Source organism: Thermobia domestica, chromosome 11, assembly GCF_964235325.1.
Source record: "Thermobia domestica chromosome 11, izTheDome1.hap1.1, whole genome shotgun sequence".
NCBI classification, from domain to species: Eukaryota; Metazoa; Arthropoda; class Insecta; order Zygentoma; family Lepismatidae; genus Thermobia; species Thermobia domestica.
Window position 1 is genome coordinate 266596909 of NC_137464.1, and position 17537 is coordinate 266614445.

Here is a 17537-nt window from a genome sequence, read left to right on the forward strand (position 1 = left end):
TGTCGAAACGATTGAGTTAAAGAGTTTTGCTGCACATTTTAATCTTTCCTCAATCTTTTTCCGTCCTGTCTGTGTTTTTATTGTACTCACTTGTTTTATGTTCATTAATATGGAGAATAATTTCTTTCGGATGTGGTTCGAGAATCGCCACTGTGATATGCTTCTTTAAAACAACAAAATAAGAATTTGCATTTCAAATAAGAAGGGTGAGTTCATTAATTGGAACCTTTAATGGTACTACTACTAAACCGAAGCAGTCAAGAAGCGATTGTAATATAGATACGTTGTAGAAAGCTGATTTATCTTTAATTTTCTTGCTCATCTTTACAGAAAAGAAAAAATATGACCTTAACGGTATGCTTATGTTCCAGTTCCAGTTACCTCCCTTACGGGAGATTTATAAAGTAAGTCCCGGCCTTAGAGCCTTCTGGACTACGTCACTATATTTGTTTTAATTATAAATTGTTTGAAATAAGAATATGTACTAAAATGCCACGTGCCAAGATGGCCGAATTTGCCTGTTTTGAATATAATTGCTTATGACAATATTAATGTAACAAAGAAGGATAAGCGGCGCATTAACATATTGAAAATGAAAAACAGTATATGAAGATTGTAACAAATAATAAAATTGTCCAAGGTAATGAATTGTAAATAGTAAAAATTGAATAAAAAATGAGAGCAAAGCTCCCCAATACTTTGTGTTTACAGCGCCATCTCTTATTTGCTTATGTTCCAATCTGAGATGAAATATGATCTTCCGTGTTGCCGTAGTAAACAAATGATGTATTGTAATAATTCAATACTCTTTTCTTTTTACGTTGGTAATGTTACTTTTCAGAGATTTTTGTATACAGAAATTTTATTATTCCCTAATCTATTCTCGTTGTAAGCGGAAAGAAGGGAAATGAATGGTGAATCAATAATCCTGAAATAGTGTGAAAGTGTCTTGGAAATTTCTTGTACACTTGTTTTAAATGGAATCCTTGTAATTGGGAGGCAAATATTTTTAGCTCCAGAGCGAGACAGACGATTCTTTCAGGTAGTGTACTTGAGCGCAACTTCTACAATTACAGAAGTGAAAAGGTCTGATTTCATCACTCTCCTGTCTTCTCTAGTGCATGTTACAAATTTACGAATATACTGAATACACCAAACATAGTCCGGTGGCCAAAGGTCATGTGTTCACTAGCCCACCAGAATGATTAAAGAATGGTATCAACAGTCCAACAGGGCATCGAATTGAACACACGTAGAGGTAAGTGGGTAAATAGGGAACCGGTCAAAACCCCCACAGCCAAAACACCCACACTCAAGAAATGTCAAAACGCCCACACAAACGGTCATAACCCCCACACAAATGGACAAATCTCCCAAATACACGAACGGTCATAACCCCCACAGCCAAAACCCTCACACTCAAGAAATGTCAAAACGCCCACACGATCGGTCATAACCCCCACACAAATGGACAAATCTCCCAAATACACGAACGGTCATAACCCCCACAGCCAAAACCCCCACATTGGTAGTCGGTCATAACCTCCAACGGTCATAACTCCCACACAAATGGACAAAACAGCCACACATAGCAACGGTCACAATCCCCACATAAATGGACAAAAACCCCACACAAATAGACAAAACTCCCACATGCAGAAATTGTCACAACTGCCACACAAATTGACAAAACCCCCACACAATCGGACAAATCTTCCACATTCTGAAATGATCCTGGTTGCATGTCTTTCCCTTGTACTTTTTAATAACATTTTTTATTCCACTTAAACTGATGTTGCAAATATTCTTCTTGGGCGTCATAAAGAGCCGCAACAAAGACGTGAAATGACGATCATTTCAGAGTGTGGGGGATTTGTCCGATTTTGTGGGGGTTTTGTCCATTTGTGTGGCAGTTGTGACAATTTCTGCATGTGGGAGTTTTGGTCATTTGTGTGGGAGTTTTGTCCATTTATGTGGGGATTATGACCGTTGCTATGTGTGGCTGTTTTGTCCATTTGTGTGGCGGTTGTGACCGATTGTGTGGGCGTTTTTACATTTCTTGAGTGTGGGGGTTTTGACCGTTTGTGCGTTTGGGAGATTTGTCCATTTGTGTGGGGGTTATGACCGATCGTGTGGGCGTTTTGACATTTCTTGAGTGTGGGGGTTTGGCTGTGGGGGTTTTGACCGTTCGTGCGTTTGGGAGATTTGTCCATTTGTGTGGGGGTTATGACCGTTTGTGTGGGCGTTTTGACATTTCTTGAGTGTGGTGGTTTTGGCTGTGGGCGTTTTGACCTAGACCCGACCGCTCACTTAAGGTTTAATCGCGATTTACACAGACATTTTGGGATGAAAAGAAATAAGAAATGAGGAACATATAATCACATCCTGTAACTTAAACGAATGTATGAGCTATTATGTCAACTGCATTACATTAGGAGAAAGCAAGCAGAAAACTGAGAGAGGCAAATGCGCGGTATTCACCACCTCTGTAGGGTAAGAGCGCTCAGATATTTTTCTAATATTAAATAATACTAGAACCAATGTAACATAGAAATCAAACATATGTTTATGTATTTAATAATCTATTACGTGGTATTTAATAATCTATTGAAATACTGAAAACAGAAATAATGAACTTGAAATACTATACTTGAAATTATATACTTGAAGTAAAATTTGAAATTGGGTCTATCACAACCCATCTATCTTCTTACGATTTGCAACTGTAGCTAGGTTTAGTATTTTTTTTGCGGGTTCTGTAAATAGCGGCATACCAAAAGCAGATAAGTGAATTGTGGTGAAGGTATCACATGCAAAATTGTATTGTCTAGTTCACTACGTTTCTGCTTTTCGAATATTTGTATTTGTTTTCAAGATATTACATACTAAAATTAGCGGTAGCTTAAATTCGCTGTAGTGAAGACCCTTAGGGCAAATTATTGTCAAGTCTACTTGCACAATGCTTCTTCTGTCCAGCTTCTGCGTTTAGCTTTCCTTAGCAACATCTGCGGAAATAAGAGGGGAAGAAAATTTTGAGTATATTTTGTTCCCTAAAAAACAATGAGGGGAAAAACCGCGCGCCATTACCCCCCACACAAAAATAATAATTAAAAGTAGAATTTGCTAATATTGTCGTGTAGCAGGGGAAGATCCAGGACGGACTTCTGGGAGGGGGCGGTGGGTTGTAATACTCCTACTTAGAGCTACTTTTAAGAGGTCCAAACTCTGGGGTGGGTTTCATTTATATATAAAATAAGAACTCCCCGATTGCCCCCACTCCTGTCCGCTCCTGTCGTATAGTTGTTTTATATTATAAAAGAATATGATATCCTACTTACCTTAGCAACACAATTTACTTCTTCAAAACACGCCCAACACACTGGGCCTTATGGAAAGTTGTTTTGACGTAAGATTAGTGTCATACTATAGGTCTGACTATTGCAAGAACCATATGTTAGTCGCTCTTTAGTATGGCACTAATCATGCATCAGAACGACTCTGCATAAGGTCCACTATGTTTTAATATTTCTGTTCAAATTATAAACACCTTCGCACTTGGTCTTTTAACATGTACTATGCAGTTATTGCAAGCTCAGACAAGGATGTTATAAAATATTTTATAACATCCTTGAGCTCAGCCAACTATCACATGTTGTACCGGTACTGTTTCCCTCCTTGTTCGCTACCTGTCACTCACCTTTATAAATATCATGCTCTACGATATCATAGAGAAATTTTGATGCGGGATATTCACCCACTTTCCTCTATATAAATCACTTCTTAACTTGGATGCCTAAGATTGGATTTTTCTCATTAAATTTGTGGGGCTTCCATTTCTCCCATATTTGATATTAAATACTTGTAGTTTAGGCATAAATGTCATTTGAGATACGCGAAGTCATAGTCTCTACTTCAGTGAGCACTAACAATGCCTTTATGCTAATAGGAAAACGAGAAACGTTTTTGGGAATCAATATTGACTGTGAAATAACACTAACGTATTTGTCGCAATCTGGAAAAAAGAACGGAAAAGAGAGGGAAGAAGCATAGTACGTTTCATTAACATCATGCGGTTACATTGCGGTTATTTGCCTGATATTAACACTATTGTTGAAGCTGTATACAGACCAAATGTTGAATGTAAAGATTTTAAGTTGTTTATTGACAGAATGAACAATCTTCTAGAGCATTTAAATACTTTTAACTCTAATATTATTTTATGTGGGGATTTTAATGTTGATTTCAGGTTGGAAAACAACATAGAAAGTATTACGTTAAATAATGTGTTCTCTTCATTCAATCTAGCTATTGTTACTATGGAGGTGGTAGTTGTATTGACAATATAATCACTGTTATCGACAGGTCTATTGATAGTTCAATCGTAAAAACTGCTGTCTCTGATCACTGGGCGGTCTTACTTAAATCTGAGGTGTATTTTCTCAAGGTAACAGATAAGACTAGTAACAATAAATGTAGGTTAAGGGTTGGCTTAATGAGAGAAGAAAACATAACAAGGTTTCAAGAGGTACTATCATTAGTTGATTGGAACTTTGTATAGCTCCATGCACGATACTAAGGATAAACTAGATTTTTTTTATGTATGTAATGTCGTTCTCAACTGAAAGCGCGTTTCCTGTGAAATACGTTATGGGTAAGGCAACTAAACCGAAACCTACTAGAGTTAAGAGTAAAGAAATTGATAGACTCAAAGCAAAATGTGAATTTTATTATGACTATTATAGTAGTACTGGCTCAAGTGTCATAAAGAATTTATATAAAATTAGTAAGAAAAAGTTATATAAACTAGTGAGAGAAACTAGAATTAAGGTTAATGATAATACTATCAACAACTCTGGCAATAAGTCTAAAGCAATGTGGAATATCGTAAAAAAACAAAGTTATCCTATCTACAATAACATAAAAATCTCTGATAACCAGCTGAATGCCTCTGAATTTAATAACTTTTTTGTTAACAAAATTGAAGAGATACTGAGGGAACTTTCATCATATCCTCATAATAATGATTCAGGTTTTTATTTAAATAAATTGTCTAAACCTACCACTACGTTTAATTTTTATCCTGTTGAAGTAAAAGATATTGAGAAAGCGATTATTAAAATGAGTAGCAGTAGATGTGAGGATATTTATAATCTGAGTCCTATTATGTTAAAATATGGTGTAAATTTCATAAAGGAACCTTTAACTCATATTATAAACTCTTGTATATTAGACTGTTATTTTCCTGAATGCTTTAAATTAGTGAAAGTGGTACCTATAATGAAAAAAGGAAATAAGTCTTCTCTTGATAACTATAGACCAATTTCACTGGTTCCAGTTATATCTAAAGTTTTTGAGATTGTTTTGAATGAACAGATTGTTAACTATTTTGAACATAATAATTTATTTAGCAATTCTCAATTTGGCTATAGATCCGGACTAGGAAACGTTAAGGCTGCTGTCTCATTTTTGGTAAATTGTATTTCTGGGTTGGACAGTAAAAACTTTGTTCATGTAAAACTATATGATCTATCGAAAGCATTTGATACGGTGTCTCATGATATTTTGTTGCAAAAACTACAATTCTATGGTTTTGATAATGCAGCTCTGTCACTTCTTCATTCGTATTTAAATGGACGATATCAGAGAGTTGTTTATGAAGGGGAAGAGTCTAACCTGTTGCCTGTTAGACACGGAGTACCTCAGGGATCTATTCTTGGTCCGATTCTTTTTATTATTTATATCAATGACCTCCCATACAACGTCGCCTCACCCTTCGTTAATAGTTATTTATTTGCTGATGATCTGAATATTTGTGTTCAGGTTCAGGTTCAGGCTCACGACAAAAAGACTCAGTTCAGTCTATATTAAACATCACCTCAGATATTATTAAAGACTGGTGTACTTCCAACTTGCTTTGTATTAACTCTGATAAGATCAAAGACTTGGTGCTTACCTACAATAACAAAAATTCGAATGCAGAACTTAAAAAATATTCCGCTCCTTTTTCGGGCTTTTTAATTGATAATCATTTGAACTGGGACGACCATATCCTTAAAGTGGAATCTAGAGCTAGTAAAGGGGTTGTCTAATTCGTAGATTAAGACTGTGCGTAAGTTTAAAGGTACTTAAAACTGTTTATTATGCACAAATTCACAGTCATTTAAGTTACGGAACGATACTTTGGGGTCATCAGTCCTCCATTAAAAGCCTATTGAAAATACAAAAGATATGTGTAAGATTAGTGCTCGGTCTCCCTAGTCGTGCACATTGTAGGTCAAGCTTCGTTAAATTAGGAATTATGACAGTACCTGCAATTTTCATATACCAATATTTGCTTTACATCAAGGAAAACAATCATATTTACAATGAGTTAGGGTACTCTCATACGTATCAAACTAGAAACAGGAACCGTTTAGGATTATTTAGATGTGAATATAGTAAGACGCAAAAGACCTTTTACTATATGTTAGTTAAATTTTATAATTTTCTTCCTATATTTCTAAGAGAACTTCCATTTCTGGCTTTTAAAAAAGAAGTACAGAAATTACTTATTAATAATTGTATATATAGTGTTGAATTTTTTGAACTCAAAATTGATAGTTAAAATATTTGCGTCTGTTATCCAGTGATCTGTATTTATATTATGGTATATTATGTTATCTTATATATGTAACCCTGAAAATTGCAACTTCTATTTCTGACGATTGTAATACATCTGATGTTCTCAGATGTTTCTGCAATAAAATTTATTATTATTATTATTATTATTATTATTATTATTATTATTATTATTATTATTATTATTATTATTATTATTATTATTATTATTATTATTAAATGCCCAAGCTCAGAGTATAGAATGAATTCTATTTGAGATTTATCATCCTCATGTAAGTAACAAGTAACGAGGAAATAATTTTAAGAAATGGAGCTCCGATTAGTTGGAAACACTTATGATGAAGGTTGAATTTCGATAATGGCGCTGAGGAAGAGGTGGATAAGTGAAGATGACTCAGCAAAAATCTGTGTACTCAAAGTCTCAGAAACAAATTTATACATAAATTTAGCAGAAAATCTTATAAAACAAAATGCCACATGACGGAAAGAAAGGAGATAGGAAAGGACATGCTAGCCAGGTAATATTATGACAGAATTACAAATCATGAAAAGTTATAAACATTGAAATCAGCTGATTTTGTTTTAATGTAGGATGTTTTCGAACAGGGTTCTAGAACACTGGCACGCATCCCACTGAGTTGTTATAAACTATTTAACCTGGGAACTGTCACCCCTTCGTTGCTATCGCTTTCGGCGTTACTATGTTGAGTTTTGATAACCTAACTATTAACACACCCTCACGTAGATGTGCGGTCCAGCATTCAAGAACCTTCCCATCCAGTCCTACATTTAGATACACAGAGGTTGTAAATTTTTCAAGAAAAAAATGTTAACATCCAGATTTACAATACATTGTCAAAAAATACTGTAAGTGGTTTCCTAAAACATTATTCACCATTATTTCCTTGATGTTTGTCCGAATAATTGCGTAGAGATAGATAATATACGTGTAAATTAATATGACGTTTACGGATACAATTATTCATCCAGATAAATGCAATAAAAACTATTGTGCAAAAACACTAACCAACCTGTGCTAGGTGCTTACTAAAAAGCACAAATGCTGTCTAACCAATTTAGGGCACTAATGCAGGAAGGGACCGTGCGGGACTACGTCTATAACAACCAGGCGCGACAGTGACGGATAGTATTCGCATAGATAACGATACCGTAATGAAAAAAAAAACATAAAAATATTGCACTTGTATAATTTGGAGCACTTGTCATGGTTTCACACTAGTAACTTTATACTTGCAAACATAAAATAAATGTTCCCAACAGAAACACTCGAACAGTGGAAATTAATGTGTTATACAGTCATCTTTCATATGCACTCACTCATTTTAACCGTAAAATTATTATTTTTATGACGGTGTATTTGTAAATCTGTGTCAGTGTTAAGTTCATTTCACGATTTCAATGTATAGATCCTGGAAATATAATGGGAATTTTTACCTCGTAACATATATAATAAGATAACAGTATGTAATGCAAAATGTATGTTCCATGCTACGTATTACACCAAAACGAAGGCATGATAAACCCAAGGCGTTCTGCAGAGTGATGATGCGTAACCTTAGAAATGTCGCATACTTGCTAAATAAGCTATGCCTTTACATGCTATATAAAGTTTTTTGCACTTTTCTGGCTTATGAATATAATCACCGTCGCTGACGCGCCTGCTCCTTACGGATGCAGACCTACCTCCACACTGATCACCATTCTTTCGCTCCTGCTCTGACTCGGTTAGATAGCACTTGCAGGGCGCAAAATTTCGGGTCGCCATATGGCCATTGGTGACTAGGAATTAAAAGCTGGCGACCAATGTTCAGTAGGAATGGTTTCTGTTTAACGCACAGTGCTGCGCAGTTTCTGTTTCGCACGAAAATAATTGTCGCTGATGGAGAAAACACGAAATATGAAGTCGATCCGAAAACTGCAATCGACAGCTGGTACTTCAGTGCAGAGAGCGAGCGTCACTCAATCGTAAAGTTTTAAAGTAAGATATTTTTAACATATATATATGAATTCTTCAATTCAAAATTTATTATCCTGCATCTAACTGTCTGGTTTTAAAATTTCATGCCCTGATGCAATCTCTTTCTTTGTCAAACCAAACGTCGTTAAGGAAGGGGGAACTTCTCATAATTTATACGTGAGAAATACTGGCAACCTTTATTTTTGGATCGGTGTGTGCGTCTGACTTTGAAATTTTGCGCCGTGGCATTTGTGTTTTTCAGTGGCTACCAGTATTGCCAGCATATCGTAGTTGTGGCTCAGAATAATGCTAATAGCTACTTCACATAATAATAAGAAATGTATTATTATTATTATTATTAAGTGAATAAACTAATTAATTTTCTGCACCCAAACAGCATAATTTACTGAGATTTCAGGGATGGCCTGGAGGATGAATCTCTCCGTAGAACCACGAAATAAGCCCCCTTCGGTGTGAGAGACCCGGATTAGATTCACAGTGAGAGCTCATGTGGTTTGAATCCCACATTGCTTTGGTGCTGAGAAAGGATGCTCAACTCCAACTACAAAATAATGCCCTGGGCATATTTTCGATCTTGCTTTACATGGATTACCAGTATCTTTGTAGTAGGCCTACTGCTTCCACCTTCTGTGTAATGGAAGCTTTTAAAATCACACAATTAACTGATCTATCAATGAAAATCTTCATTGATAGTAATTTCTGAACATTCTCTTAGGAAGCTTTGAAATATTCGCGTTCGGTCGTTCAGATACCTCTACTGCAACCCAAGGAAACGAGCTTTGTGGTGGGCAAACACGCACAACCTCGTTTTTCGTTATTAGGAAATTTATGAGGAAGATTGTAGGAAGGGACTGGGCCGTTCTTTTTTGCAGTATATATATATATTTTTCATTAGGAACTAATATGTGCGCTATTCAAATATCTAAGTTTTAGAATCTTGCGGTACTTCCACAACAACTTTTATACAGGTAGTTTGTAAGTACTTCAATTATATGCCCCTAGCCAAACTCTATAAAAATTATTGCGTGAGTACCTTAGGATTCTGAAACATGTATTTTTGGATAGCGCGCATTAGTTCCTAAGAGAAGTCTTGACCCGACTACGATATGTCCCATATTATTGGAGCTATCGACCTTTAATATATATATTTTTTTTTAATGTTTTTGACAGCCTGTAACTCGGAAACAAAGCATCTGTTCACCCAGGTTGGTCTATACATTTTGTTTTATCTTGATGTCAGGAATCACCTCCGAAACATTGTCGGTGTTGTTTTACGAAACTTTGGATGAAAATTATTGATCTTCATAATTGTGTGCATGTATATGGAAATATGTAAAAGAATGTATGACAGCTAGTTGATGGCACTACAGCCTTCGTATCTCTCCCATGTATTTTTTATCTTTCAGGAAAATTCACGATCTCTCTTACAAATTTCAAACTACAGACTTCAAATTTTTAGAAACGGAACTTCATAATCTATCGAAGGCAATAATCCGTGCCGATTTTTTATTTAGAATTTTCTTCATTGTTGAAACAGCCTCATTGTTAAAGATGTGGATATCCATTTCAACAATCAAGCCATTTCAATACTTCATTCGTGAAATTTTATTATTTTTATTTTCATTTGTGAAAATAAGTGTAAGCTAAACCAATTTTAACAATCCAGATGACAATAATATATATGTGGACTTATTTACTAATTACTTTATATATATATATATATATATATATATATATATATATATGCATATTTCTATTTACCATCTAATATGTATACAATAGGGATATAATCATTTTTCAGTTTCAAAATGAGCTGTTAAGGTATTCATCTACTGTATAAATTAGGCCTCGTAATAACTGAAGTAATTTGTTATACTGCAGGTTGTTGTTTCTGATTATCAATTTTACCTCATTTCTTCGTATTCTGTAAATAGGCTAATTGTAAACTTAATTTTTAGAATCTTTTTTGAAAGATAGTATATTGAGATCAGAAGACTTTTTTTTTTTTTTCTCTTTAACGAACTAGTAGTGAATTAAGTTTGTTGAGTGCATTGATACAGTAGAGTTCCGTTTAACCGAATTAGGTGGAACACATTGTGTTTCGGTTGAACAAAATTTCGGAAAATGAAATGAAAACGTCCTACGATTATAAAATCTCGGTAAAACCGAAATAAAGTTTATACGAGGGGGAGTCAAATGAAAACCATAATTATTTTTTTAAATATTATTTATTGGTCACACAGGGTACAGAAGTAAATCACTTTTCAACATAGTCCCCTCCTCGTTCAATGCAAGTCCGCCAGCGCTTCGGAAGAGCCTGAATACCTGCAGAAAAAAAGTCTTTTGGGCGACGGCGCAACCACTCGTGCACCTTGCGTACCTCTTCATCGGAGTGGAACTTCCTGCCGCCACTCCTTGCTCGCTCGCTTTGTTTCAGGCTGATGGTAATGCACCCATGTTTCGTCACCAGTGACGATTCGTGACAGGAAGGCATTACCGTCACGTTCAGCACGCCACAAAAGGTCTTCGCACGCATCAACACGTCGCTGTTTCAGTTCAGGCGTCAGTTGTCGGGGCACCCATCTTGCAGACACCTTATGAAACTGGAGAACATCATTCACAATATGATGTGCCGATCCATGACTCATGTGTACACATGCTGCAATTTCGTCTATTGTCACACGGTGGTTTTCCAAAACGATGGCTTCAACGGTGCATGTGGCTAGTGGGGCTGCCATTTTGGAACTGTTGTTGCGCTGGTGTTTGTGCATCTGCCGGCTGCTGCCACCTAGGAGACATCCAGCATACTATCGTAAACAGGCATGCCAACTTACAGCTCACTGGCGCCATATGCGGATTTTTATTTCTACTTTTATGGTTTTCAGTTGACTTACCCTCGTATATATATATATATATATATATATATATATATATATATATATATATATATATATATAGATATATAGATATATATAAACTTACAACTATAATATAGTATATATAATATAGTACTGTATATTATAATGTAGTACTGTATATTTGATACATTTTCAATGTTAAAAGGTGTTGCTGGCAATATATTATGTAATAACTCGAAAACGTAACATTACAACATAACATTGCTACAATAAAGCAATAAAGCTACACGATTAAAAGAAGCAAGTTTAATTCAACTTGTGAAAAAAAATCTTGTACTTAAGATTAGATGAACGCTTTATAGTAGTTTTTATTATGAACTATGAGTAAAGTTTTTATTATTCAGTTAACTTGGAAATTCGGTTAAACGGGACTATAGTGAATTTTATAGAAACTGATAATAGTGATGGTTTCCTTGGTCTGTAGGCTCCGTTATCTCCAAGCCCAGCTCTTGATATCAGCGATGATGAGTTGGTGACGATCTCCGTTCGGGACTTGAATCGGCAGCTGAAGCTGCGAGGATTGAGCCGAGATGAGATTCTCAAGATGAAGCAACGAAGGAGAACACTTAAAAACAGAGGATATGCTGCGAGGTAAGGAACTTATTGTATATATATTGTTGATACTCTCAGGACGATTGTGTGATTAATTTATTTTATAATTAAATATCTTTACATTCTCTTTGTTTTAATTCTTCCCGTTGATCGGTTTCAGTACTTATTATAATAGCTTTTTCACGAGTATACATTATTTATAGTAATGACGTATGTTGTTGGATTCAGGTATGCTCGGGAGATCCGATAGATAGAGCCGAACTAAATACGTGGTGCCATAAGCAGGGAACTTTGTTTATAAAATAAGAAAAATAAATTTCGAAGTGTCATATTAATATAAGTGACGTACTTCAGAAAATCGTTAAAACACATCACACACTATAAGCACTTTCACTAAATGTTTCATAGGAATGGAAGAAGTAGGAAGAGAAGTGAGTTTCGTTTCACATTCTGGAACTTGTGTAGTCTTCCAAACTGAAAGACTACACAATGTTGAAACTGAAAGTAGCAGAACTATAATTCCCGATTGCAATAGAGAGATCATGTCAGAGATAGAAACTGTTCTTCGGATGCCGAAGATTCAATCACAGCATAAGTGGATAATTTTTGGCAAAAGTCGAGCAAGAGCGACATGTAAGCAGTCATGACATCGTCCTAAACATCGATCAACAAACAGTGTTAAACCATTTGAAAAAGCTGGCTATAAAAGGAACCTCAACGTTTGGGTGCCACAGATCTGACTTAATATTTATTCGACCGATTTTTTATCTGTGGATCTCTACTAAAGCGGTTGATCACAACTGATGAAAAGTAGATAACCTACAACAACAATGTGCGAAAAAGATCCACAGTCTGTGACCTAGTCAAACATTCTAGTTTTATCCCATACGTAGATGAAAGTATTGGAGATTATCAGTGTGGATTTAGACGAAATCGATCAACTATCGACCAGATATTTACCTTTCGACAAATAGTCGAAATGAAATGGGAATACAATACCCTGGTACCTCAATTGTTTATTAATTTCAGAAAGCCTTACGCCTCAGTTAAGAGGGAAACTTCTTACAGAATTTGGAATACCGTAAAACGTAGTTAGACCAATTAAGATTTGTTTAAACGAATCCCAAAGTAAAGTCCGGGTGGGAGAATTCTTGTTCACGAGCGTTCAGGTCGAGAATGACATGAGAAGGAGATGCGTTTTCGCCATTATTATTTAACTGTCCTGGAATACGCTATAAGGAAAATCAAAGATAGCAACCAGGGTCTAGAGCTGAGTGCTATTCAGATTATGGCATGTGCTGTTTTAGCCTGATTATGTAAATAGAGAATGATACGAGAATAATAAAAAGAAATGCAGTGACATGGGTTTAGAAGTAAATGTAGAGAAAACTAAATACATGGATGTTCCCCAGGATCGTAATACTGCAAATATCTAGGATGAATAGCATAGCCCAAAATCATATCCACTAAGAAGTTAAACGTCGACTGAAAGCACGGAATTATCCTATTATTCAGTTCAAAATCTTCTGTCGTCGCGAATTCTGTTGAGGAATGCAAAGCTTAAAATATATGAAACGATAATCGTGCCTGTTGTGCTGTATGGTTGCGAAATGGTCACTTACTCTGAGGGAAGAACGGAAAGTAAATGTATTTGAGAGACGAATATTCTGACCTAAGAAGAATGGGGAATGGCGGAAACTTCATAACGAGCAACTACATAATTTATAACATTGTTAGGGTTATCAACTCTACAAGTCTCAGGTGGGCAGGTCATATAGCCAGAATGGAAGAAAGTAGGAACGCTTTCAAAGAAGGTTTTAACTGGAATCCAATAGGAAAACGACTATTAGAAAGACCTAGGCGCTGACGGGAGGACAACGTTAAAATAGATCTCGCAGAAATAGGAATACAAAGTAGAAACTGGGTCTAGTTGAAACTGGGACTAGAAATCAATGGAGAGCATGTGTGAACGCGTTATTGAACCTCTAGGTTCCATAGGCCGTAGAGTTAGTGAGTGAGTTATACTTCGTAGCAGAAAATAGTGAAACATAATAACACATACTGGAAAAGTACATTATGAGGATTCATTTGCTCCAATTATGTAAAACTTCAGTGGAGTAAAACTTTCTTGAGATCATATATCTTTGAAGAAGCTAACAGAATAACTACCTAAACGATTTCGAGAACAATTATAAATTAAAATGTTCCCACGAAGTAAATTCAAAAGGAGAAAAAAGAAAGAAAGAAAAAGAATTTCAATTTATTAGGTTGAGGAATGTTTTTCCTTTCATAGGGAAGAATTCCTGACCCATCCTTTCTAATTGCTCTATAAAAACTATGTTAGAAAAGCCACCGAAACTAAGAATGTTCCTCCTCCCCACCATACAAGTTGTTTAATTGTTAATATAAAAAAAAGAAATACTTAACAGTTCTAGTACAGAATAGTGAGGATCAATATACCAGTAGCTTGTTAGCGAGCAATATGTGTTCACAGATATAATGGACTGTTGAAATGTCTTGACTTTGACATACAATGTAGCTTTTTACATGAACTGGTGAAATGAAATGGAATTTCTTTTTTAAAGTTCCACAATTATACATGAAGGCTAACGGAGACGATTATAATAAATGCAGGGCTCATAGTGAGTCACTTTATATATATATATATACCTATATCTATCTGTCTATCTATCTATATATATATATATATATATATATATATATATATATAAACTAAAAGTTACTTTTTCTGGAGGTAAAGTGACTTTTTCGTGTGATGTATGTTTTGCATTGGCAGTTTTCTAAGAAAAATATAAAAATAAATGGAAAAGGCAGAAACTTGTTACTCATTACTCTTCTGAAAGCTTAAGTACTTGCTGCCACATATGAAACAGTTAGCTTTATGCTCACATCAGCTTTTATTCTTTCTAAAGCACAGTGGATGGTTGGTGGATGCTTAAGCTCTCAAGGTGGGGTTAAGAACGCTTCTGTGTCTATTCTTTCTTCTATCATAATAGTCTTTTAGTTTTCTCTCGTAATAGTTAACGCTCCGCTCAACGTTGTGTGTATGTTTGGTGGTTTATCATGTTCGTCTTGTGTTATGCTTCTTGTATGTTCTTCATAAGAGTAGGTGATGAATTTGAATATTTCACAGCTTTGAGAACTCTCAATTGTAAGTTAAATATCATGTCTGGAATGAAGAAATTCGGAAATAGTCAGAACTGGTTCCACTTACTTAGAAACTTACATCTACTACTTACTTACTTACTTACTTACAACTTACTTACTTACTTACCACTTACTTACAACTTACATCTGCTAAGTCTGCGTACCGTAACTACAAAGCATACTTAGAAAACTTAAGAAAGGAGGAAGCTCAAAAAGAAGTAAATAAGAAAAGATGAAACAAAACAACAAAGAGAGAGGTGAAGGAGAAATTGACAAAGGAAAAAAGGGGCATGATGAGATTTTGGTCACTTTTCAACTATTTACAAGAGACCAGACCACTATGAGCCCTATAAATAAAATAGTGCAATGAATAAAGTTGGAGGAAACGGTAGAACCCCCCAAGAACGTACGCACACGGTGAGCAGATTGCTGGCTACTAGGGATTTGATGAGAAAAGCACTAAAATGAACCAAAAAAAGTCGTTGGTAGCTCAATTGATAGACAACTTCCCTAGTTTGTCATCCCCCGCTACTTATTTCTATTATTCTATTGTCTATGCCTGCAAGCACTTAGTACTATGGAATTGCTTTATTACATGTAATTGCACAGAAATTATTATTTTCTTTAAATCTGGTAATAAGAGGTGCTTGTATAAAATGTCTGGGAATCAGTGACTGGTTTCTATCGCTATAATATAATATAAATACAATAATATAAACGGAATATTATTCTTTCTTTATTTTCAGTTGCCGAATTAAACGCATCGAACAGAAAGATGAATTGGAAAACGAGAAGTCACAGGAGTATCAAGACATGGAGAACATGCAAGAGGATAATAACCGGATGAGGCAGGAGATCGAAGCTCTACACTGCAAGTATGAGGCGTTGAAGAAATTCGCCATTCAGAAGAAAATACCTTTGCCACCGGAACTTGAGTCCATTAATTAAAACATCCCCTTTAAGCAATGTTTTTTATGTTTCTTTGAGAGTGCCTAAGGTATTATCCAGTGTGGAAAGCTTTGGAATGTTAAAAGAAATTGTTTAGGCTATAAATACATCTGTGTCCTTACTAATAAAACAATCAAAAACCTTCCAGAGGACTTAATTGTCTGCGTAGAAGCGAAATAAACCAGTGATAAAAGACTGATAATATGGCATGGCTTTCTGTAAGTGGAGATACCAACTGTGTAGGCTTCTCGGGATACAAGTGTGGGATTATACTTATGTAGAAACAACCTGCATTCACATCACGATCTAGAATGTTATGAAAGATATAATTTTGTCGTACTTTTTTGTTCGTTTGTTTGGTATGGAAGTGGGTTAGCATGCTTTTGAACACGAGTGAGTACAAAGAATTTAGGTCCTGCAGCGACTAATTTATAAGAAATCCTATCAAAGAATATTTTTTTAAAAGTTATCCGGTAGATATAAACACAAATTTTAATAAAATATTTATTATGAAAGTGTGTTTTTGTGTTATTTATTAAAAAGTCAGTATCCATTAAAAAGTTAGCATTCAAATACTAACTATCCTTATTATTTGAATTTTTGACACGATTTTGATAACAACGTACCAAACAAACAGATGTTCCGTAAGCAGGATACTGCAGAGATTGCCCTAGCACAAGTTACAGGAACCATCCTTAACATGAGTGCATTTCACCACTTTTCAACTACAAAGACACAGAACCCATACAACAGGAAAAAATATTTGTAAAAGTATTGTTCATTGAAGCAGAGACTGGTAGATGGAAACTTACCGTTTAGACACCTGCCTCAGTGCTGAACAGTTTTCTCTATACCTTCCGCAAAGAAAGAGACTAGTTGGACTAGTTGAGTCATTCTTTTAGAGCGTCACGAATCTCGTGATCGGAAGTAAAACTTTCGGTAAAACATGTGGTCGAAGTTCATCTAATGTCACAATTATGCTAAGCGTTGATCGTGGCATCAACCGATAGCCACTCGAACAGAACAGAGGTTCACTGTCAACATGACCTTCCCGCCGGAAGGAAGTGATCTTGTTTCTTGAGTCTCGAAGAGGCAAGCTGTCTCCATTCCTAACTTGTTTTTTTCGTTGGCAGCTCCAAAATGGTGGCAGCAGATTCTCCATCCGTGTGGTAGCGATTCAGATGCTACAGGCATAAGTCCCTCCGTATGGCTTTCTGTTCATCGGTGAGATGCCGGGATGCCCATTGGGTACACTGTCAGAGATTTCAGTTCTTTGTGGATGAACTAGACGCTGAAGTTGACAGCTAACGTACTATTATAGGGACAATTACCCT

At 35.6% G+C, this 17537-nt stretch overlaps 1 protein-coding gene across 1 annotated transcript; it reads left to right on the plus strand.

Moving 5' to 3' along the window:
- Positions 1-6903: 6903 nt before the first annotated feature.
- maf-S (MAF bZIP transcription factor K) lies at positions 6904-16718 on the plus strand. The gene is made up of 3 exons (XM_081732307.1): positions 6904-7136; positions 11960-12126; positions 16002-16718. The coding sequence occupies exons 1-3, from the start codon at positions 7089-7091 to the stop codon at positions 16201-16203; spliced, it is 417 nt and encodes a 138-aa protein (XP_081588433.1). The 5' UTR covers positions 6904-7088; the 3' UTR covers positions 16204-16718.
- Positions 16719-17537: the final 819 nt, after the last annotated feature.